Source organism: Danio rerio, chromosome 5, assembly GCF_049306965.1.
Source record: "Danio rerio strain Tuebingen ecotype United States chromosome 5, GRCz12tu, whole genome shotgun sequence".
Classification (NCBI taxonomy): domain Eukaryota; kingdom Metazoa; phylum Chordata; class Actinopteri; order Cypriniformes; family Danionidae; genus Danio; species Danio rerio.
In genome coordinates this window covers 22091086-22116102 of record NC_133180.1, presented here as the reverse complement: position 1 = coordinate 22116102, position 25017 = coordinate 22091086, and the positions used below count along the sequence as shown (strand labels likewise).

At 36.4% G+C, this 25017-nt stretch overlaps 2 protein-coding genes across 10 annotated transcripts in view; one reads left to right on the top strand and one right to left on the bottom strand.

The window, feature by feature from the left end:
- The window catches only part of tenm1 (teneurin transmembrane protein 1), a 542101-nt gene that overhangs the window by 451615 nt on the left and 65469 nt on the right, over positions 1 to 25017 (top strand). For 6 of the 9 annotated variants that reach the window (XM_068221426.2, XM_009301393.5, XM_009301392.5 and 3 more), the window contains 7 exons: positions 499 to 715; positions 5156 to 5275; positions 7596 to 7857; positions 10512 to 10779; positions 15201 to 15344; positions 19047 to 19296; positions 20635 to 20655. In XM_068221426.2, the coding sequence (XP_068077527.1) occupies positions 499 to 715; positions 5156 to 5275; positions 7596 to 7857; positions 10512 to 10779; positions 15201 to 15344; positions 19047 to 19296; positions 20635 to 20655 (1282 nt within the window). Of the gene's footprint in view, positions 1 to 498; positions 716 to 5155; positions 5276 to 7595; positions 7858 to 10511; positions 10780 to 15200; positions 15345 to 19046; positions 19297 to 20634; positions 20656 to 20780; positions 20843 to 25017 lie in introns of those variants that run through there. The other 3 variants (XM_073952089.1, XM_009301391.5, XM_073952091.1) reach the window with 2 other exon arrangements.
- LOC141385799 (uncharacterized) overlaps positions 1 to 25017 on the bottom strand; it is a 460928-nt gene that overhangs the window by 378175 nt on the left and 57736 nt on the right. The gene's annotated exons all lie outside the window — the stretch shown is intronic.

Sequence of the window (25017 nt, the reverse complement as noted above, 5' to 3'; positions counted from 1 at the left end):
CTAAAAATAAACTGCAAAAAAAAATCGTAGCTCCTGAGACATGTTTCGCTCTCTCTTCAAAAATGTATACTGGGATACATGTCCATAATGAGCCTGGGTTGATTATAATGGGCAAAAAATGCATAAAACATGTATGTAAGGTGATTTGCGATTAACAAAAATATACTTTGTAAAAGGCATGTCCATGCAAAACAATATATATTTCAGAGATTTATTTGAGTAATTAGCGATTGAAACCAGCTTCAAATTAAACAGTGAAAGTCTGTAATAGGCATGTCCTTTTTTAAAGGCATCTAAGTAAACATATGTGTGAGTGTGTGTGAGAGGTTTCTGGGTTATTCTCTCTGAGACTCTCTCCTGTGGGAGGGTAAAAGCACAGATCCCCTTTAATGGAGCTGACAAATGAGATCATGTGCACACAGACACACGCTGAGCAAGGGCAACCTGCATCAAGGCTACATGTCTCATGTAAAGTGTGTGTGTGTGTGTGTTTTTCAGATGGTCTCATGGACTGTGTCGACCCAGACTGTTGTAGTCAGCAGGTGTGTGCGAGCGCCCCACTGTGCCAAGGCTCTCCTGACCCTCGTGACATCATTCAGCAGAGCCACACCTCTTATGAAACTCGCCCTTCGCGTCAGTTTTTCGAGCGTGTGCGATTCCTCATCGGACGGGACAGCACACACATACTACCAGGAGACCTGCCATTTGACAGCAGGTGAAAAACAAACGCTTGTAAATATTTGCACTCTCAAATGCACACAAAGTCTTTTTTTTTACAGGTGAAGCAGCATTTTTATATTTATTTTGGTCGTAAGATTAGCTTTTTTTTACCATACACATCATATTCCAGTGAAATCACTCTTCTGCTTTTGTATTTTTATGACTGCTGTGCAATACAGCAGAGATTCTGTGTAGAAGCAAAAGCAGATGCTGCTGTTTTATTAGGTCAGACACTGACAGACATCTTCGCTCAGACTTTGGTCACGATCTGACACTTTTTATCTTATCTGTAAGATCCTTTGATTACTGTTAACTTTAATTAATTTCAGTGTACTACCTAGTAATTATGAAGCATATTAATAATAGACTCATTCATTTATTTATTTGCTTATTTGTTAACCTATTTTATTCATTTATACATTCTCTTTTCGACTTAGTCCCTTTATTAATCAGGGGTCGCCACAGCGGAATGAACTTATGCAGAATATATTTTTACCCAGAGGATGCCCTTCCAGCCGCAACCCAACACTGGGAAACACCCATACACATTCATTTACACACATATACTATAGACAATTTAGCTTACCCAGTTCAACTGTTTCGAATGTCTTTGGACTGTGGGGGAAACCGGAGCACCCGGAGGAAACCCACACCAACACGGTGATAACATGCAAACTCCACACAGAAATGCCAACTGACCCAGCCGGGGCTCCAAGCAGTGACCTTCTTGCTGTGAGGCGATCTTGCTACCCACTGACCCACCGTGACACCCTTTAATTTATTAAATTTTTCAATTTGTTTTCTATTGAGTCCCACTTTATATTAATTGGCCTTAACTATTATGTACTTCTATTTAATAATAATTATTTAGTGCAATGCACATATTATTGTACATACAAGGTTTTTTTTTCACATTGTTCTTATATTTTTAAAAACATCAGCAGATAATTACATCTGTAATTAATTTTTGTAATTACATGTATAATTACACTGTTAGCCCATCCGGTAAACTCTAACCCACACATAACCTACAAACACCACCACATCTGTCCATGCCCTTACCTCTAGCTCACCTCAATAGCACCATTTAGTATTGTGCAATACAATATGAAAACAATAAGTACATTGGATTTAATTAGTAGTCAAGGCCACTTCATTTAAACCACCCCAAAATATTATAAATTAAATTAGTAGATGTTTTGCTGGATAATGATAAGTACATCTGAGTACAGCACTAATAAAAACTGCAAGTAGTTAGGTCAGATTGAGTTGCTTTGCACTCAGTGTGAATAGTTAAAGTGTGAAAAATATTTTGTTGTGTGTGAATAGATCATGATAATAGAAGATCCTTTTTTTGCCTCACAGCAAGAAGATCGCTGGTTCAAGTCCTAGCTGGGCCAGTTGGCATTTCCGTGTGGAGTTTGCATGTTCTCCCCGTTCTCTCGCATGGGTTTCCTCCAGGTGATCAGGTTTTGCTATAGACTAAAGCAGGGGTGGGCAAACTCGGTCCTGGAGGGCCGGTGTCCTGCACAGTTTAGCTCCAGCTCTAATCAAAAACACCTGTTTATAGAATTCTAGTGATCTTGAAGACACTGATTAGCATGTTCAGGTGTGTTTGATTAGTGTTGGAGCTAAACTATGCAGGACACCGGCCCTCCAGGACCAAGTTTGCCCACCCCTGGTCTAAAGACATGCGCTATACAGTAAGTGAATTGAGTAAACAAAATTGGCTGCTAGTGTATGAGTGCATGTGTGAATGCAAGTGTGTATGGGTGCTTCCAAGTACTGGGTTGCAGCTGAAAGGGAATTCACTGCGTAAAATATATGCAGGAATAGTTGGTGATTCATTCATGAATCCCAACATTTTGCCAAACATTTTAAAATGTGGGCGAGGCAGTGGCGCAGTAGGTAGTGCTGTCACCTCACAGCAAGAAGGTCGCTGGTTCGAACCTCGGCTCAGTTGGCGTTTCTGTGTGGAGTTTGCATGGTCTCCCTGCCTTTGCGTGGGTTTCCTCTGGGTGCTCCGGTTTCCCCCACAGTCCAAAGACATGCGGTACAGGTGAATTGGGTAAGCTAAATTGTGTGTGTGTGTGTGTGTGTGTGTGTGTGTGTGTGTGTGTGTGTGTGGATGTTTCCCAGAGATGGGTTGCGGCTGGAAGGGCATCCGCTGTGTAAAAAACTTGCTGGATAAGTTGGCGGTTCATTGGGTAAGCTAAATTGTGTGTGTGTGTGGATGTTTCCCAGAGATGGGTTGCGGCTGGAAGGGCATCCGCTGTGTAAAAAACTTGCTGGATAAGTTGGCGGTTCATTCCGCTGTGGCGACCCCAGATTAATAAAGGGACTAAGCCGACAAGAAAATGAATGAATTTTAAAAATGTAAATCTTTTTAAAGGTGATTTTTCCCAGATGTCTGATATTCTTTTCACGATAAATGTGTGAGCGTATTTACATACACGTCATTTTCTTGTAAAGTCACACTATTTGTTTTTGTTATGATTGTTGTGTGATCCCGCTGAGATTTTGAGTAGTAGCAAAGGCAGACTCTGCGACATCAACTGTCTTTTTTTTTTTTGTCAGACAGCGACAGACATCTTAGCTCAGACTTTGGTCACGACTGACAGCATTGACTGGCCGTTTAAGCCAGCAGCTCACATCCGTTCTGACATCCTCATTCATATGCGAAATTGAAATGATACTGCACAAACTCAAGCATGCCCTTGCCTGCTAATGTAGGCAATGTTTTGGCTAAAAAAGAAGGGAAAAACAAGGTCAGAATGTCATTTGAGAGAAAAAGGGCATGGACTGTCCGTTCTTTAATGCAAGATTCATCGCACCATTATAACATGATGGTAATGCTAATTTAAGAGCCTTTGTTTTACATGATGCTCTGTCACAAGAATAGAGACACAAGTTCTTCAGGGTTTATTTTTAAAGTGTTTCATTAAAAAAACATTGACTTTTATGTATGTGACCCTGTAAGTGACATCTCGCATAATTAAGATTTTCATTGATGTATGTTTTTTTAAGATACAACAGTATTTGCCTAAGATGTAACTTCTTGAAAATCAGGAATCTAAGGGTTCAAAAAATCTAAATATTAAGAAAATAGCCATTAAAGCTGATAAAATTATGTAAATTAAGCAAATTATTCTCAATAAAAATCTCATCAAAATTGTTTTGATATAGTTTTGATATATTTACCTTAGGACATTTACAAAATATCTTTACGGAACATGATCTTTACTTAATGTACTAATAATAAATATTAATAATTCATTATTAATTAATAATCTTTGGGCATAAAAGAAAAATGTATGAATGCAATGTCCAATGCCCTGGGTCACATATGTTAAGGCAAGGCAAGTTTATTTATATAGCACATTTCAAACACAATCCTAATTCAAAGTGCTTTACACAAACAAGAATAAAAGGAACAAGAAAAAAAAATAAAAGAAATAAAAATGATAAAAACAGATGAAAATGTGTTAAAACAGTTTGTAAAAAAAATTAAAAAGAAAAGAGAGACATAATAGTGCGATCTCTCGGACGTAGCACAGTGCTCATTCAGTAAAGGCACAGTTAAACAGATGTGTATTAAGTCTTGATTTGAACATGCCTAATGTTGGAGCTCATCTGATCATTTGTGGAAACTGATTCCACCCTGCTGCTTATAAAAGCATGAACACGTTTCTCTCCTCACTGGAATCAAAGCATCTTTAATTCTTGCAATTTTTTTTAGATGATAGTATGCTGATTTATTTACTGCTTTGACATGACTATTGAAATTCAGATCTGACTGCAGAAACACACCAAGATTCTTGACCTTATTTTTTGTTGTTTGACCCTTAGTGCCAAGGTATGCATTCACCTTGAGAACCTCATCTTTGTTCGCAATGGCTTCAGTTTTCTCTTTGTTTAACTGAAGAAAGTTTTCAAAAATGTTAGCAATTTTATAAACAGTAAATATAGTATAATAGATTAATTTGGTAAATAAAATGTGGCTTTTGGTTCCTGAAGAAAAGTGAGTGTTTGAAAAAACCTTAACAGATCCAAAAATGCATTATGAATATTGTGATGTTTTGTAAATACATCCACACACCACTGAAAGTGTTTGGTTAGCACATGCGAAGTGAACTCGCCTCTGGCTTTCCTATGCTGATCCAATACCAGCTTGTGCTTTGAGCAGTGTGACTCACCCCAAAAATAATCTCCCAAAATGATTTTTGCCATCATCGTCTAGTTTGAGGAAGTATGCGATCGATTGAAGCATGTATTGTATTTTTCTCTGATTACTGGAAAGAGAGTGCTGCTCTCCCAGCTTCGATCTCTCCTGACAGATCCTGGTTTCTCTTGCAGTGGCTGCACTCATTCTTTCCCTCTCTTTCCCTCCCTCTCTCTCTACCTCCCGTCTCTCTCTCTCTCTCTCTCTGTGCAGTCGAGTGTGTGTAATTCGAGGTCAGGTTTTGGCCTCTGATGGAACTCCTCTCGTTGGCGTGAACGTCACGTTTCAGCATAACCCTGAGTATGGGTACACACTCAGCCGGCAAGACGGCAGGTAACACACACTCTAATGCACTTTGCAAAGAAAGACATATAACAGAACACACACTGTTATAATCTCTCGTGAACATTCCTCTTTATTTATGCAGTGCATTCAGTATCTTCTGCTTGTTGTGTAGGTCCTGCATACTGTATCTACTCCATTCTATGCATACAGTGGGAGGCAAAAGTCAGCTAGTTGAATACAAAAAAAAAAAAAATAAATGGATTGGATATTTTACAAGAATTTCTTATTCTTTTGCTAACACCTACACTTCTGTTGCATGAAATTCAAGTTTGCAGTTATTCTTTGTTTGAGATTGTTGCCATTCCTCATTTTAAACAATGATTTTATAATATTGCAGAATGTCTTTCTTATTCATACTTCCATATATTATAAAATATAATTAACTGCAAAATGCAACGCTTTCAAATATCAGTACAGTAACTAAACAAGCGTATGGACAAGTTGTATAAAAACATTTTGGTGCAAATAAAATATATGTTTTTTTTTGCTTTGCTTTTTTATTTATTTTATTTAATGTAGGACATAAACTATTATACACAGAGCATATATTACTATTAAACATAAATAATTAAGAAAAATAGTTCAACCATGTGCAAACATAATAAACATATGAGCTTATAGATAGAAACAAATAGCCTTTTTATTGTGTGAGAATAATTAAAATATTTACAGAAGCAGCCAAATAAAATGTATTGTACATAATTTGGTCATGTCATAGAAACTCTGTCAATAATCTACATTTTAAAATTACTTTTGAATGTGTGCATATTTTTACTTTACAAGTAATTCATTCATGAATTAGACACTCGGCGAACAGGAATGACCATTTTACTGCACAATCAAAAATGTAAAAACTATATATATCATAATATATACATACTGTATAGACACACATGGTTGTGTATACACACAATTGAGGGCAAAATGATTAGCCCTTCTATGCAATATTTAGTCTTTTTTCAAATATTTCTCAAGTGATATTTAAAAATTTCAAAAAAAATTTCACATTGATTCCTATAATGTTTTTACTACTGGAAAATTGTTTTATTTCGGCTAGAATAATTTTTAAATTTTATAAGGATTTAAGGATATTTTCACAATAATTCCTATAATGATTTTTTCTACTGGAGAAAGTCTTATTTGTATTATTTTGGCTAGAATAAAAGCAGTATTAAATTATTATAAAACCATTTTAAGGTGATTATTAACCCTCTTAAGCATTTTTTTTTTTGCCTAATTATTACCCTAACTTGCCTAGTTAACCTGATTAACCTAGTTAAACCTTTACAGTAAAATGCACTTTAATAATAATAATAATTAATAGTAATTCCTTATATTTATATAGTGCTTTTCTGGGCACTCAAGCGCTTTACACACATTGGGGAGAATCTTCTTATCCACCACCAGTGTGCAGCATCCACCTGGATGACGCGACGGCAGCCATTTTTTGCGCCAGACCTCACACCAGCACCAGCTGATTGGTGGAGAGGAGACAGAGTGATGAAGCCAGTTATGATGGGGAGTGTTAGGAGGCCATGATGGACAGAGGCCAGTGGGCAGATTTGGCCAGGATGCGGGGGTGAAACCCCTACTCTTTTTCGAAGGACATCCTGGGATTTTTAATGACCACATATAGTCAGGACCTCGGTTTAACGTCTCATCCGAAAGACAACGCTCACTGAGCAGTATAGAGTCCCCGTCACTATACTGGGGCATTAGGACCCACACAGACTGCAGGTTAGGCGCCACCCTGCTGGCCTCACTAACACCACTTCCGGCAGCAACCTAGCTTTCCAATGTGGTCTCCCATTCAGATACTGACCGGGCACAGCCCTACTTAGCTTCAGTGGGCGACCATGTAAGAGTTGCAGAGAGCTAGCTGCCGGCAATGCTGAATACTATGTACTATGTACTAATGCTGAAATATCTAGTAAAAAATAAAAGCCAAAGATAAAAGAAATCTGTTAATAGAAATTAGTTATTAAAACTCTTACATTTAGAAATGTGTAAAAAAAAAAACATCTGTTAAAAAGAAATTCTGAAAAAATATATAAAAGAATTTAAATTTAACACACTGAAAAAATGATGTCTGCAAAACTGTTGCAAACAATTTATATGGGGTTCAATTTAGTTTTGTTCAAATTAATTTGTTTGTTTTAATTCAGCCTTTTTGTAAGCTTAAATTTTGTAAATCTAAGGATGTTTTTCAGTGCAGCAGGGCTAATAAATCTGACTTCAAATGTATATATTGAATAGAAAATCTATAAAGCTTTGTTTCTAATTATGTTTGTGTTTTCTTTCCTGCCAGCTTTGATCTTCTGGCAGTGGGTGGAATCTCAGTGTCTCTTGTATTCCAGCGAGCCCCATTTTTGTCCCAGATTCGGTCGGTCTGGCTTCCTTGGAACCAGTTCATGGTCTTGGACCGAGTTTTTATGGAAAGAACTGAATCCAAAACACCTGTCTGTGATCTGAAAAACCTTATCAGCCCTCATGCCGTTGTTCTGTCTGCTCCCCTTCCACGCTTTGCTGCTGACTGTGAAGAGAGAGGAGCAGTCCTACCTGAGCTACAGGTAAAAGACTAATATAATGATAACTTAGGTCATCATATAGTCACATACTACTGACTACCAGTCACTCGTATATTAGTAAATGTTATGGCAGTATCTGCTTGCACTTTATTTTAACAGTTTCCCCAACGGACATTTAGTTACAGTGGGGTAAATAAGTATTAAACATGTCCCTATTTTCCTCAGAAAGCATATTTCTATAGGGGCTGTTGACTTGAAAACTTCATCAGATGTTGATAGTGATCAAAGAAGTCCATGTATGCAAAGAAAACAAATCTAATTAAGCCTGATTTTTACTTTCGCCTGGCGCCGCATCGCGCACCACCAGCTTTTTTTATACTATACGCGTTTGTCATTGTGATATTTTTTTAAATGACAGAGGGTGATCAAAAGAAACCCACCGTAAAATCAGACGAATAAACATAGAAGTAGGACATTTCAGGAACTACATTATATAATTAATATCATTCATGATTTTTAAACACATTATTTTTATAAACAATTTTAATGATTATAGAGATTTGTAAAGATTTTTTAAACCATTTAAGATTTATTTAATCAACTTTGATGCATCACTTGCTTTTGTTCATATCTCGGACAATTTACCCTATAGTTTATCAAAATGTTAATGACAACAGAACATGGGTTGCTCTACAAATATATGTTTTTATTAAGAAAGAATAAACCATTATCACCAATAAAGTCCAGAAAACAGGGCATCAGTATGTTGTAAACCGACAGGTTGAAATATTTTTTTCAGTGTTATCAAATAAGTAATTTGTTCCTTTATTATAGTTTAGTAAATATTAAATTATTTTAAATTCAAAATAGTCAGAAACATATTTCTGTAATTAAATAATCAGTTTTGGCATTAACGAACTTATCCTTCAGGTTTTTCCAAACTTTTACTAAAACCTTCCTAGCTTGTAATTACTGGTCATCAGGTTATCCCTATGATCATGCATGGGCAGATCATAAAATGTCTGTACAGCAGGGTTGTCCACACTTGGTCCTGGAGGGCCTGTGTCCTGCTGAGTTTAGGTCCAACTTGCTTCAACACACCTTCCAGGAAGTTTCTAGTATCTAGTAAGAGCTTGATTAAGGTGGAGCTGGTTCTGGTGTGTTTGATTAATTAACTCTCCAGGACACCGACCCTCCAGGACTGAGTTTGGGCACCCCTGCTGTACAGGCATAGGGCTTACCAGTTTCAGACAAAATCTCTTCAAAGTGATTCATATTCAACTCAAATTAAATGCGGCGCCGCAAAAACTGTTCGTTCGAGTCCCTAAAAATATTTGGTGCAGTTCGTCAGCCGAAATTATGTTGCGCACAACCAAAGCGCACCTCCACAAACACAGCGATGACGCCACGTTTGTCGCGTGCACACTTAAGTGCACAGAGTATAAACCAGGCTTTAGTTTACAAATGAACTTAGGTGTAATAAAATGAAATGACACAGGGAAAAAGTATTGAACACATGAAGAAAGGGAGGTGTAGAAAGACAGTGAACGACCAGACAGCAGCTGAAATCTCTCAGTAGTTGTTCAGCAACCCTCTGCCCTTCGTCATTGTAAATTACTACTGCTACTTTATAAATATTATGTCCATGAGAAAAAAATGACGTATTCAATATTTAATTTTCTCGCTGTTATTTTCTAAGCAATAATATGCTACCGTTTGTTAATAATAAAAGGGATGCTCTAATGAGAGTTAGGTGACATGTCGTTGCAAAGTTACTTATGGTCAACAGAATGTGTGAAGGGGAGCATCAGAAATTGTGTACCCAGCACATGAAATTGCTCACTTGGCTGAATAGAGGTCGTAACGCTTGATATACACACCAAGCAGGTGGTGCTAGAAAAGGAAGAATGTTCCCATTATAATCAGCATGGCATATACACAGTATAAAAAAAGACGTTTCTGCAGCGTAGACATATTTTTTTTAAATTATAAAGTGAGCATTCGCAGGAGTCCAAATCTCAGTTCTGTGAAACTGTGTAAACCTGACACCTTGCTTGATTATAATGTAACGAGGACGTTCTAATATTGATGCCTTGCTCACTTTGAGCATATCATTTACTCACCGTTTGAAGAAAACAGACCTTCTTTTTCATTTGACTGATGAATAAAACAGACAAAAAAGTTATTCAGGAACCCAGTTCTCAGCTAAATTTAGATGTGATGCCCTCAGAAACAATATAATTTTTTTGTCGCCCACACAGAACAAGTATTTTTATTCCTAATTTCAATAATACCAATTGCAGTATCATAGGAAATCAGGGGACTTTTTATTTATTTGCGCAGCCCTTCTGTTCATGCAGAGCGTTTCAAATCAATCCTCAGGAGATTTCCTTTCAGTTAAGATGCTGTGTTGGAAGATACTGTAGTAGGCAGCTCACACCCTGCTGGAACAAACCTCACGTGTGTGTGTGTGTTTGTGTTTGTGTGTGTATCTGTAGGCTGTAAGAACCGCAACCTGTGTTTATGGGACATTTATTTGGCAGCATTACAGTCATTGGCTCTGGTTTTTGTTCTGTATGGAAAGTGCACGCAGTAAATAGAAATACAATTAATTTCTCTCACTCTCACCCTCCCTCTGTCTAATTTATCCTTTTCTTTGTGTCTGCACATCTCCGTCTGTCTCTCTTTCTCTGTAGGCGGTTCAGGAGGAGGTGGTGATTCCTGCTACAGTACTGAAGTTAAGCTACCTCTCCTCCAGAGCTCCAGGCTATCGCTCTCTCCTGAGGGTGGTTCTGACCCACTCCACCCTCCCGCTGGGCTTGGCCAAAGTCCACCTGTCTGTGGCTGTCCAGGGTCGGCAGCTTCTCAAATCATTTCCTGCAGCTCCAAACCTCATATATGTTTTCTCCTGGAATAAAACGGACATCTATGGACAGCAGGTCACGGGGCTGGTGCAGGCACACGGTGAGGGTCTCTGTGTTCGTGTGAAAGCTGACTTTTTTTATTGGAAGATAAGCCTTTGTTCAGTTCTGTAGTCCACCATTTAAAAGTCCAGGGTAAAAAAGTCTGTTTTTAAATTAAACACTTTTATTCAGCAAGGACATGTTCATTTGATCGGGAAATTTGACAGGTAAAGACATTTGCAGTGGCACAAAAGCTTTCACAGCTCTTTTGAACTTTATATTTCTCAAAGAATATGCAGGAAAATGGATTTTATTATTAACATTGATAATAATAATAATAATTCTTATTATTATAGAAGTCACTCTTTAGAACCTAAAAAAGCATTTTAGGTATCATATGATATTGAAGACTGCAGTAATAGCTGCTTATAATTCTCAGTTGCCATTATAGGAAAAAAATACATTTTAAAATATATGAAAATCATTCATTCGGTCATTCATTCATTTTCCTTCAGCTTACTCCCTTTATTCATCAGGGGTCGCCACAGCTGAATAAACCGCCAACTTATCCTGCATATGTTTTACACAGCGGATGCCCTTCCAGCTGCAACCCAGTACTGGGAAACATCTTTACAAACTCATTTACACACATACACTACGGCCAATTTAGTTCATTCAATTCACCTATAGCACATGTTTTTGGCCTGTGGGGGAAACCATAGCAACAGAAGGAAACCCACACCAATACGGGGAGAACATGCACAGCGTCCTTCTTGCTGTGAAGTGGCAGTACTAACCACTGAGCCACCGTGACACCCCATTTATGAAAATATTACAGTTTTTTTGAAATTGTAATAATTTTTCACAATATAGCTTTTTCCCATATTGCAACACAAATCAATTAAATTAGCAGTTAACAATTACTGTAAGTGGATTGAACATAAAATAATTAAGTTGTCCTTAAAAAAAACTCTCAAGATTTGTTGTTTCAGCTTATTATAAATAAGTCATTTGAAAAAGCAGCAAAAGTATTTGAATTTAAAATGCTTGATTTAATTAATACAGCATTTGTAAACATTTGTGTTGTAGCATTACAAGAATTACCTACATTCTAAACAGTACTTGACATTAGATTTTTGATCACCAGCCACTGTGGCTTGTAGTTTCCCAACATCACTAGCCACTTTTTATTTTCACTAGCCACAATTTTGTTGTTGGAAAAATACATTTTATATATTAAATCAAGCATTTTAAATTCAAAATAATTTTGCTTCTTTTTCAATTTACTTATTTAAAATGAGCTGAAACAACAAATCTTGAGAGTTTTTTAGAGCTTAATTGTTTTATGTTTAATCCACTTAATCGGTTTGTGTTGCAATATAGGAAAATGCTATATTGCGAAATATTATTACACTTTCACAAAAACCTTAATGTTTTTAAAAATGGGGTGGCTCGGTGGTTAGCATTGTGGCCTCACAGCAAGAAGGTCACTAGTTTGAGCCTCGGCTGGGCCAGTTGGCCATTTCTGTGTAGAGTTTGCGTGTTCTTCCTGTGTTCATGTGGGTTTCCTCCGGGTGCTCCGGTTTCCAGCACAGTCCAAAGACATACATATGATAGATAAGTTGGCGGTTCATTCTGCTGTTGTGACCCCAGATTAATAAAGGGACTAAGCCGGAAAGAAAATTAATGAATGAATAATGCATAAAATTTGACTTTGGCATGCTAAAATGACTTGATTCAGATTTTCTGTTATGTCCACATGCCTCCTCATTCATTTAACTTTTTTGTGTTGTGCATGATCTTGCTCAATGTCCAAAAGCAAATGGGTTGTGGTTTCATAGTGTCACATTGATATTAGTTTTTTTTTACATGAGTTTTCAGGGCTCAGCAATAAGGATTTACCAAATTTTTCTCTAGCCACACCAAAATAATAATAATAATAATAATAATAATAATAAATTCTTAGCCCAAAATAACTGTAAGTGGAAAAAAAGCAGGTGAAAACCATCCTATGTGCAGTAATGAAAGGAGGATCGTGTAAAAGGTTAAAGTGAAAGCAACCTGCAGCTTACAAAGAGACCTTTAAAAAATTTCAAGCTCTTGAGAGCAGCAGGACTGTGGGTCTATTAAAAAGAGAACCAATCAGCCCAGTTACATTTCCAGGCAAGGATGCTTCACGCAAGGAACAGTTTCTTTTTGCAGTTTCTTTTTGAAACTTTCAAGCACTTGCACGCATCACGTCACCTGAAAGTAGCCTTGACATTGAAGCCTTTTGTCAGTGCATCAGGATCGCCTGTTTCTCACCGTGCACGTGATTATCCTTTCTTTTGCTTTAGTTATTACTGTCATTGCTCACGCTGGCCCCTCATTGGGCAATCCTTATTGTTGAACTCTGCTTTTTAAGAAAACTACATTTGAAAATGTTTCTTTAACCAGCCAAAGTGGCTAGTGGGAGTGACTGTCTAAACCGTCACAGCTGAAATCTACCCGCATTTGGCGGGTGTTAATGTCAAGCCCACATTTTAAAATATTTGAATATAGAAAATAGTTATTTGAAATTGTAATATTTCCCAATGTTGCATCTTCCTGCACTGTAAAAAATGCAGGGTTCCATCCAATTCATTCATGTTGTCCCAACACAAATCAATTAAGTTAACTGTTAATGATTAAGTGGATTAAACATAAAACTATTAAGTTTTCCCTAAAAAAAACTCTCAGGATTTGTTGTTTCATCTCATTTTAAATAAGTCATTTGAACAAGCCTCAATGTGATTTAATCAATGCAGCCTTTGTAAACATTTATATGGTGTTGTAGACATTACAAGAATGAACAGCTTTCTAAAATATATGAATATATAAAAGAGTTATTTGAAATTGTAATAACACTTCACTATATTGTATTTTCCTGTGTGTCTGATTTAATCAATGCAACCTCTGTGAGCATTTGTATGGTATTGTAACCATCACACATCAAATTAAATGTCAAACAGAGTTGTGTAAAGATTAAGCTACTGGATTATAGCTACCTAATAAGATGTAAGAGGCGCAACTGATTAGTCTCTTTCATAATTGAACAACCGTTGGTATGAACAACTGCGTGTAAGACCCTTAACAGGATTGACAACTGTATTCTACCTTACAATACCTCTTTTTTCTGACATTTTTCATAAGCTGAGATTGACAGCAAGCTAATATTAGTGATTGACAGCAAGAAAATAACCCACAAAGCACACTCTTATGTCCTGGATATATCCAGTGATGTGACAGACAAATAGTTGTCGAGTGCGGTTCAATTCAAGCAGCACATATCAGTCCAACTTGCTCTCAAAAGTAGTCCTGACCCCTTGAAAAATGCAAGAAGCTCACTTGAATACGGTTGTCAGTGTCTAAATTGTCTTTTAACAGAACCGTATTTAGTGCTCCAAACAAGACTGACAACTGTATGCTGCTGTTGTGTGATCGTAGCCCCTCTTTTCCCACTCTCTCCCTCTCTATTATTTCGAGATCCATCACAATGACAGCAATCAGAAGCTGCCGAGAGTCTGAATCCATCATCTTTTGCTCATTGAAAATAGCGTTCTGTTTTTCAGCGCACTTATGCACCTTACGAATAATGGCTAAAAATTAGTAATTACTGGCTATTATGGGAGAAATTAACTCCTGTTTTCAAGTAGCAATTAGAAAGAATTAGGAGAAAACATTGCGTAGTCATAATAAACAAATGTGTGAAATGTAACAGCTGATTTATTTATTTATTTCATCCTGCAAATAGAGATTATTTAGTCCTAAATGATTACAATATGCTAATATGTCGTTGAATTTCTAATGTAGTGCTTTGTAGCAGTTTGAAAGTAACGTATTATTAAAAAGGGAGAAAGTCGTTAAGTTAAAATCCTCATGACTTAGAATCCCTGGCCTGCAAATAGGCGAATATATATATATGTAATTATTGGTTAATAATTATTCCAACCCTTAACTTTGCTTATGTTGGCTCCAGCACAAGCTTTGCTATTTTGAAGCACCTGTCTAATTAAGTTCCCCAAAACACCATGGCAACACAACTGCAACTGAAGCAAATATCATTTCTCCACATACTGTACACTGGTCGCCACTCGTTGCTCGCTTAGCTTGTGACACAACATGTTTATGTTGAGTAAGATATTCATATTTTTGTTAGGCAAATACTTTTTAAATGATAAATAACATCAACATTGTAAACATTAGCTCACACCAGTCTAATTAATCTTAAAAAATAACAGTAATTATTGCTTTTACTGGGTAATTTATGCATTAAAATCCTGCTGTTTCGCTTTAAAATGAAGAATTGCCATTGAAATTGTATGAGAGTATGTAAATTAGTCTTTTTTTCTGATGAGGTTGTTGGTTTGTCTCTCGGATTTTGATGATGATGGTGATATTTAATGGGCTCCGAGTTTGGCACTTACGTTTGTGTTTGTGTGTATGTGTGTGAATTGATGACAGTCTCTGTTGGATACGAGTATGAATCCTGTCTGGACGTTGTGCTCTGGGAGAAGAGAGTTGCTCAGCTGCAGGGCTTTGAGCTGATGCCATCAAACCTGGGCGGATGGACTCTAAACCACCACCACGTCCTCAATCTGGAGAGTGGTGAGGGATTATCACACACACACGTACACACTCATGTGCATGGTGGTTTCATGGACACTTTTGGCACTTTGAACTTGAATTAAAACAGACTTTTCAGAAGCATTAGTTTATGTACTTTACCTTTTAAAATGTGGATATTCTGTACCACGGGAGAATTCTGTGCAAGATTTGTGTGTGTGTGTCTGTGCATGCATGCCTGTGTGTGAGAGACAAGACATTGCAGCCAAAAGCACTTTTTTTACCAGCTTGTCAGTTTTGAGATTTTGGACTTTTTAAAAATTTGACTCTTTAAAAATAGTAAAAATATTTACTATTTTAGATTATTTTTAAATGAAATGATACAATTGTATTTTTTAGGATTTAAAGTATTCAAAATATACATATATATATTTTTTGCTGGCATTACCAAATAACTTATGTTTATAGCTTATATAGCTATATTAATAGCTTTAAATTAGAAATGATATGCAGTTATATATATATATATATATATATATATATATATATATATATATATATATATATATATATATATATATATATATATATATATATATATATATATATATATTTATTATAAATATTAACAAGTAGTATTTGCCATGGGTTTTCCCCATCAAATATTTAATCTCAGACATGCTTTTCACAATAATTGCTTCTGAATTGAAACACACAAACCTTTGATCGTTTATTACTAATAAATGTTATTATGGCAACAATGTTGACCATGGTGAAAATGACAACACAAACGCAGGGCCCTATCACAGGACCCAAAGCAATTTTTTGCTATTTTCAGACCAGCACAACACCAATTTTCACGTCTTGCACCACATTGTTTAAATAGCAAATTTATTTGCACCATTTTGTGAACTGATGGGCAAGCTGGTCTAAAATAGAGATATGTTAAGGCTGTCATTGACCATCTAAAAGCAGGTCTGAAGTTATTTAGCATGTTAGTTATGCTTCTATGCTGGTCCAAACGCTTACACAGTGCTTAATACACACAGAATGTACAGCAATACACAAATATCTTTACATATGAAAAAAAAGAGATTAAATTGTTACAGAAATTAAACATTTCTACATAAATAGAAAAACCACTACCTCCATGCCTCATCTCGAGAGGCTTTTTCAGTTTATTCATGACATTTTGCATTTGTATAATGTCATTGTTATTTGCAGTATTATTTATAATATGCATATTTATATTTGTTTTAATGTCACTCAGTTTTTTACCACACTTTGTTATCATTGTTCATTTATTTGTTTGCTGGAAATTAGAACTAAATTTAGAAATAGTTTTGAAACAAATCTTTGCACTTAACAAACAAAATTAAAAATGTAGTGTAACGGTGGTCACGTACATAAAAATAAAATATGTACACCTACAGTATATAAGTAACCCAATATTATTATATCACCTCAAGTGAGGTTCAAACTCGGGTCGATGGCATCGTAACGAAACTTGCTGACCACTGAACCACGATGGCGCTGTTTTGACTGTGCATTTTGTTTATCTTCTTCCAATACAGTCAACCTGAAAAAATGAATATATATTAACAAGTGTTAAATAAAAATGCAGGCGCCAGACATGCTTATAACTTGCTAAAATAATCTCAATTATCTCATTAATTACCCAGGATAGTGAAAACAAAACTTATCCAGATGGTCTGTTTAATTGATTTCTCGCTAGTGAAGCTTTCAGTTTTGAAAATGTAAAATTTAAACTTAAAAATTCCACCATGTAAATAGCAAATGTGCCATGGCACAACGCAACTGACTATTAAAGGGAATGTGAGATGAGACTCTGATTGGTTTAATGCTTGTTATGCTCAAAACACATCCATAACTCATATAGAGACTAAGCACAAACCTGTTTAAACATGTGTCACATGTGTTAAAATAGCAAAAGTGGATTCGAACACCCAATCCTACCCTAATGCTTTTGCACCATGTGCTTTATTCTTTGCTTCTAGGTTGTTTAAATAGAGCTCTTAATCTCAGATATGCTTTTTACAAGTAGTTGTTTCATTTGTATTGAAAAACACAAGGCTTTGATAATTTATTATTAATAAATGTTATTATGGCAACAGTGTTGACCATGGTGGATAAGACAACAGAAACACAGTGTTAAATTTGACAGCAGATATTGGTTAAGATTTAGGTCTAGTCTTTTGACTTAAATGCTGTTTTATTTTAGTGATATTTCAGTCATGTATTTATTTATTCATTCATTCATTTTCTTGTCGGCTTAGTCCCTTTATTAATCCAGGGTTGCCACAGCGGAATGAACTGACAACTTATCCATCACATTTTTACGCAGCGGATGCCCTTACCCATCTCTGGGAAACATCCACACACACACACACTCATACACTAGGGACAATTTAGCCTACCCAATTCACCTGTACCACATGTCTTTGGACTGTGTGGGAAACCGAAGCACCCGGAGGAAACCCATGCGAACGCAGGGAGAACATGCAAACTCCACACAGAAACGCCAACTGAGCTGAGGTTTGACCCAGCGACTACCTACTGCGCCACTGCGTCACCTTCATGTATTAATTCATTTATTTATTTATTTTAGTTTTAATAGTTTCAGAAGACTAAATATCATAAGATTATAGTTGTCTCAATATACAGTATATTTAGCTGACAATCCTAACATGTTTAGTTCATTCATGTTTAGTTCGTCCCAACATGTTTGTAATTCATTAATTATTTGTCTAAAAAGTCTAAAGTGATATACTGCTGGAGAATATACCTTTTAACATGAAATTAAGGTTGGTGCATGCAAAACAAATAGATTTATCAGTGATGACAAATGACATTGAATTACAACTTGTCATAAAGAAGAACACATCCATAAAATCCATTCTTTACGCCAACCTACATATGAAATTCATCATTACATATAATTATTCGCATTAAGACATCTGTACTAAAGCGGTTCAGTCAAAAGCAATTATGATTTTCGTTTTTCTTTTGTTGTTTGTTTACAATAAAAGCAGGTTTATTGGACTACTTAGGCTGTTTAAGACTAAATGAGATGTTACTGAGGTCGAGTATACCTCTAACTGTTTACATTTACCCAAATTCTAATGAAAATGTCTACAAATAATCATTAGTTTTTGTCATTTAAAACTGATTTTTTTTATTTGTAGTCTCATTTGAGTCATTTCAGAAACAAATGTTTATGTTAATAATAATTAATTTCCCAAAATAGCAGTAAATTGCAATGAAATGAACACTGTTGCACAGTTGTAAAGTTTGCATTTTAATGTACATTAATTTCATTAATCAATATTTTAGATGATCATAATTTTATATGCTTTAAAGCATATAAAAGCATATAAAGCATATTTTATTTTATCTGTTTGGATGGAACTTCTTAGTTTTAGGTTGGAGTGTTAATAAAAGCCTATCTAAATGTAGAAAAATGGTTTATAAAAAACATATCTTAACCCCTGACCTTCAGATAGCAAGAGGGCAGTGCTCACAAAAAAAAGAGAAGTTGCTCAACATACATCTAACATCTTCTCGATCAATATGTTTTGTTAGTTCCTGAAAGCTCCCTCGATGGCCCTTTATATCATTTTTTTTTTCTTTAGTTTGTTTCTACAGGGTCTTTTAGCACCATCACATTTCATCATTGATATAGAAAGGCTTCAATCTAATATTATGTGTTTCTTTTTTCTGCAGGTATCCTTCATAAAGGTAATGGAGAGAATGTCTTTATTTCCCAGCAGCCCCTGGTCATCTCCACAGTGATGGGGACTGGGGTGGTTCGCGCAATCCCCTGTCCAAACTGCAACGGCCCAGCGGTGGAGCAGAAACTGTTTGCCCCCATCGCTCTGGCCTGCGGTTCGGATGGAAGTGTGTATGTAGGTGATTTTAACTACATCCGCAGGATTTTGCCGAATGGATTCGCCATCAGCATCCTGGAGCTCAGGTCTGCCATCCTCTATTTGCACCTTAATCACTTTTCAACAAGCTTGATTTGATATTTGATACTGTAAGTAACAGCTGAATATACACTTTATTGTTCTAAACTAGTTGTTTTGTTCTAATAATGTATGAAAATCTCACTATTTTACTAATTGTCATTTTGTGTTTTTTTATTTACCTTTGTGTTTATTTTTTATATTATTTTTGTATTATCTCCTAATCTTTTTTAAGTGATTTTTATTTAATTATTTTTTAATAATGAAAATCTTCCTGCTACAAAATATTAAAATACATAAAGAACTTTATTGAATGCTGTGTCAAATAACCTGCAAAATGATCATTATTGAAAATATATACCGTGAAGAGAAAAGTATTCAACTCATTATGTTGTTTTTTTCTGGGAAAAATATCTCTAAAGAAACTGTTGACATGGAGTTAAACCACATTTTGGTAAAAACCCAAACAATACAAACATAAGAATAAAACAAAACAATACAATCTGTATTGTTATGTGTAATAATGATGGAATGACACAAGGATAATGTAGTGAACTACTGGAATGTATTAAATACTATCAAAGTCTTTTTTTTTGGTGATTTTTTGGCGTCTCTCATGTGGGGAATGAAGTCACATGCATTGCTCAGGTGTGTTTTTTCTTCACAATCTTTAATAGAGTTTTTAAATCCTGATAGTTCTTTGGGTCTTGTCTATCAAATCTGATCATTATTTTGTATTCTCTATTGGATTCAAGTCAGGTGATTGGCTAGGCCATTCTACAGCTTGATTTTCTTTCTCCGAAAGCAGTTTCCTTGGCTGTGTTTTAGATCAATGTTCTTCTGAAATGTCCACTCTGGTTTCATCTTCCTGATAATGTAGATGTTGTACTGAAGCAGCAAATCTCAATTTACAATGACGAAGGGCAGAACTACTATGTTGCGGAAGAACTACTGAGAGATTTAAGCTGCTGTGTGGCCTTTCACTGCCTTTCCTTTCTTCATGTGTTTAATAATTTTTCTGTGTCATTCTATTTTATTAAACATAACCTAATTTGTAAACCAATTAATATAGTTTTCTTTGCATATATAAATTTCTTTGGTTGTTATCAACATCTGGTAAAAAATTTCAAGTCAACTGTCAACAAAGTCAACAAATATGTTTTCTGAGAAAAATTGTGACATGTTGAATACTTATTTATATTTATCTCATTATATTCCAGTATCCACTTTTAATAGCTTCTAAATATTTCATTGTGAAAATCATAATTTTCAGTGAGCAATATCTGTTATTATTGTTGACTTCAATTTTAATTGTCAACTTTTTTTTTTTCATGTTACCCGTCCAGAAATCGTGACATTAGACACAGGTATGTCTCTTTTCAGAACTGACGTCATCTCATAGTCTTCAGTCATTTATACACTGCACCTGTGCTTGAATTCATTATTTTTATTTTGAATCTCCATTCATTCATGAATCAACCTCGGAGGAACTAGAAGTTAAGTGATTCGAGTCTCAAATGCAAAACAACAGAATTAGAGACAACAGCTCAGATAGTAAGTGAACAAAATGAAAGGCTTAGTATTGGGTCTTTGCTTCTGGAAAAACAAAATGCTTTAAATTAATTAACACGTTTAGTTAATTGCTGCATTCCCCATCAATGTCATACCATCTTACAGCTCTAAACAGAAATGTTCCTACACAGAATAACAATAAATAAATAAAAAAAAACAAGTAAGCCCAAAGCAATTTTATTTCTGTGGTGGCTTGATTGCCTCCTCCTTTGTTTCATTACTTATTTATGTATTCATTCATTCATTTGATTTGTTTACCTTTCAATTAGTCATCTTGTTTTTGTTGACCATGTGTTATCATTTAACTTTTAAGTGGCAATGCATGGTATCTTGATGTGTCTATGTCTGTAATCGTGCATCCATCTGTGTATTGTTTATGTGTCAGTGTATTTGTGCATCAGTGGATGTGTTTTGGTGTGGCTGTTTGTGTTATGAAGCCACATAGTGACTACTGTTGCTTGTAATCTTCAGCGTGCGGTCAGGAATCCATCTGAGGCGTTTTTCTGGTCGATGGATTGAACACTAACAGCTTTTCTTAGCAAACCGCTGGCAGCGTCACACCACAGTCTGCCGCTTATCGTCTAGATCTCCCTCGTTTCATGTGAATTTAGAAACGGCGCCCCCCGCAGAGAGGGAGTTAGAGTGCGGGATAGACCTCTGGCCCACAGACTAACACTGACAAGCGCACTGTAATCCTTTATCTTTGCGTTCGCGTGTGTGTTTGCACACAGTATTACATCCCACAGCAAGGGGGAAATCCTACCTTCAGCCGTCTTTTGGAGATAGCGCTTCTGATCAAACCCAAAGTCTGATTTCACCTCGCAAAGACTCAAAAGAGCCTTACGGTATTAACATTTTCAATTTCATCAATCTGTCAGTAAACACAGACGGTTTGAGCAGGCGACTTTTAGCCTTTTTTTTTTACAAAAACAGCTCTGATAAAAATGTGAATCTCACTTTCCATTTCAGCACTGATCTAAATTCTGTTATTAGCTTTGTGAAGTAACTATTTACATGAAAGGTCCTCTTAATTTAACTGTGCATTAAATGTGTGCACTTGTTCTCATGAAAGAGAATCTGTGACATTTATATTGCAAGAGGTTGAGCTATGAAAACTTTACTTTCATTATAACAAAAGCAGCTTTAAACCTTTAATGTCTCTTACCTTTCCAATACTGATGTGAATTTAATTTATGGCTATATGGAGTAGCTATTTACATTTGTGTGACATTTTTCATTGAAATTGACTAACTAAGGGTTGATATACACTCGTTCATTCATTCATTTTCTTTTCGGCTTAGTTCCTTTATTAATCTTAATTGAGTCTGGTTCTCTCAAGGTTTTTTTTCTTCACTCCCATCAGGTGAAGTTTTTTTTCCCTCTCCGCTGTCGCCACTGCCTCGCATGGTTCAGGATTGGTAGAGCTACGCATCGATGAATTGGCTCTTCAGTGTTTGAACTCTCAGTAATGATTAAATCACACTGAACTGAGCTAAACTGAACTGAACTGAACTTAAACACTAAAACCTGAACCACACTGTTCCAGTTACTGAACCACACTGTTCCAGTTACTATTACCATTTATGTGAAGCTGCTTTGACACAATCTACATTGTAAAAGCGCTATACAAATAAAGCTGAATTGAATTGAATTGAATTGAATTAATCTGATGTCACGACAGCAGAATGAACCGCCAACCCATCCAGCACGTTTTTACACAGCTTTTACACAGCCGCAACTTGATATACACTACCTGACAAAAGTCTTGTCGCCTATCCATGTTTTAGCAACAACAAATATTAGTTTGATTCTAATTGATCATTTAGTATCGGAAGTGGCTTATATGAAAGGCAAAGGCCTCTAGATTACAATTATTTTACCTAAATAAAACTTGATCATGTATTGATTTTTAATTATTTATTAGGACAGTAGGATCTGACTGTGTTAAGACAAAAGTCTTGTCACTTAACAGAAATAATGTACAGTACAGAATATAAAGTCATGGTGTTGTGGAAAAATAATTAATATTGTGTATGAGCCCCATGAGCTTGAACGGGTGTATCAATACATCTCTGCAATAAATCAAATAACTTATTAATATAGTCATCTGGAATGGCAAAGAAAGCATTCTTGTAGGACTCCCAGAGTTCATCAAAATACTTTGGATTCATCTTCAATGCCTTCTCCTTCATCTTACCCCTGACATTTACTAGATTAATTAGGCAAGTTAGGATAATTAGACAAGTCATTGCATTAAAGTGGTTTGTTCTGTAGACAATCAAAAAAAAAATATTGCTTAAGGGGGCTAATAATTTCGACCTTAAAATATTTATTCATTCATTCATTTTCAAACACTTTTCCGGGCCGGGTCACAGAGGCAGCAGTCTTAAGCGAGAACTTCCCTCTCCCAAGACATTTCCTCCAGCTCCTGCAGGGGATCCTATGGCGTTCCCAGCACAGCCAAGATACATAGTCTCTGCAGCGTGTCCTGGGTCTTCCCCGAGGCCTCCTCACGATAGGACATGCCTGGAACACCTCTCTAGGTAGGCGTCGTGGAGGCATCTAAAACAGATGCCCGAGCCACCTCAGTTCACTTCTCTTGATGTGGAGGAGCAGTGGCTCTACTCCGAACTCCTCTCGGGTGACAGAGCTCCTCACCCTTTCTATAAGGGTGCACCCTGCAATCCTGCGAAAGAAACTCATTTCGGCCACGTGTATCCGAGATCTTGTCCTTTCGGTAATGACCCATAGCTCATGACCATAGGTGAGAGTAAAAACGTAGATTGACCGGTAAATCGAAAGCTTTGCCTTTCGGCTCAGCTCCCTCTTTACCACAACAGACCGGTACATCGACCGCATTACTGCTGCCGCTGCACCGATTCACCTGTTAATCTCATGTTCCATCCTTCCCTCACTTGTGAAAAACCCCAAGATACTTGAACTCCTCCACCTGGGGTAAGGACTTTCTTCCAACCTGGAGATGGCAAGCCACCTTTTTCCGGTGGAGCACCATGGCCTCGGACTTGTAGGTGTTGATTCTCATCCCAGTCGTGTCACACTTGGCAACAAACCACCCAGTGCATGCTCAAGGTCCAGGTTCGATGAGGTCAACAGAACAACATCATCTGCGAAAAACAGAGATAAAATCCTGTGGTCCCCAAACTGGACCCCCTCCAGCGCAAGGCTGCTCTTTGAAACTCTGTCTGAAAAAATTATGAACAGAATTGGTGACAAAGGGCAGCCCTGCCGGAGTCCAACTGGAAACAAGTTTGACTTACTGCCGGCAATGCAAACCAGCCTCCTACTCTGTTCATAGAGGAATGAGACAACTCTTAACAGAACGCCTCTGACCCCATTCTCTCACAACGCCCTCCACAGAATGCCACAAGGGACACGGTCTAATGCCTTCTTAAGGTCCACAAAACACATGTGGTCTGGTTGAGCATACTCCCATGAACCCTTGAGCACCCTGGTGAGGGTAAAGAGCTGGTCCAGTGTACCACGGCCTGGACGAAAACTGCATTGTTCCTTCTGGATACTAGGTTTAACCAACCGAATCCTCCTCACCAGTACCCTGCCATAGATCTTTCCAGGAAGGCTGAGGAGATCATCAGGCACAGTTCTTAAAATAGTTAAAACAGTTAACAGTTAAAAAATTAAAAACAGTTTTTATTCTAGCTGAAATTCTAAAATTAAAAAAAATTCTCCAGAAAAAATAAATATTACAGGACATACTGTAAAAAAATCCTTGCTTTGTTAAGCATCATTTGGAAAATATTTGAAAAAAAAAATTGACAGGAGGGCTAATAATTTTGACTGTAAATGTAAATTCCATATATAAACAAAGTATTTTCTTTAAAGTATTTATGTTAAGATGTTTTATCAAAGCCACAAACTGGGCTTTAAAAGAAACCGATCAAAACTTAACCCACTGCCTTCATGTTACTATTGGTTGAGAAAAGGAACAGAAATCCTTTTATATTATAACAAAAAACTTACTTTGTAAACTTTGAAAACTACTGGAATTTTTTCAAAAATGGCTAAAAGTACAGCAAGTATGTACTTTATCTGTCTGTTCATTCCCAAGTGTTGCAGGTGGTTGAGCAACAGCATCTGCCGCCCTCTACTCTGACCTCATGGCCTCTACACAACTCTAA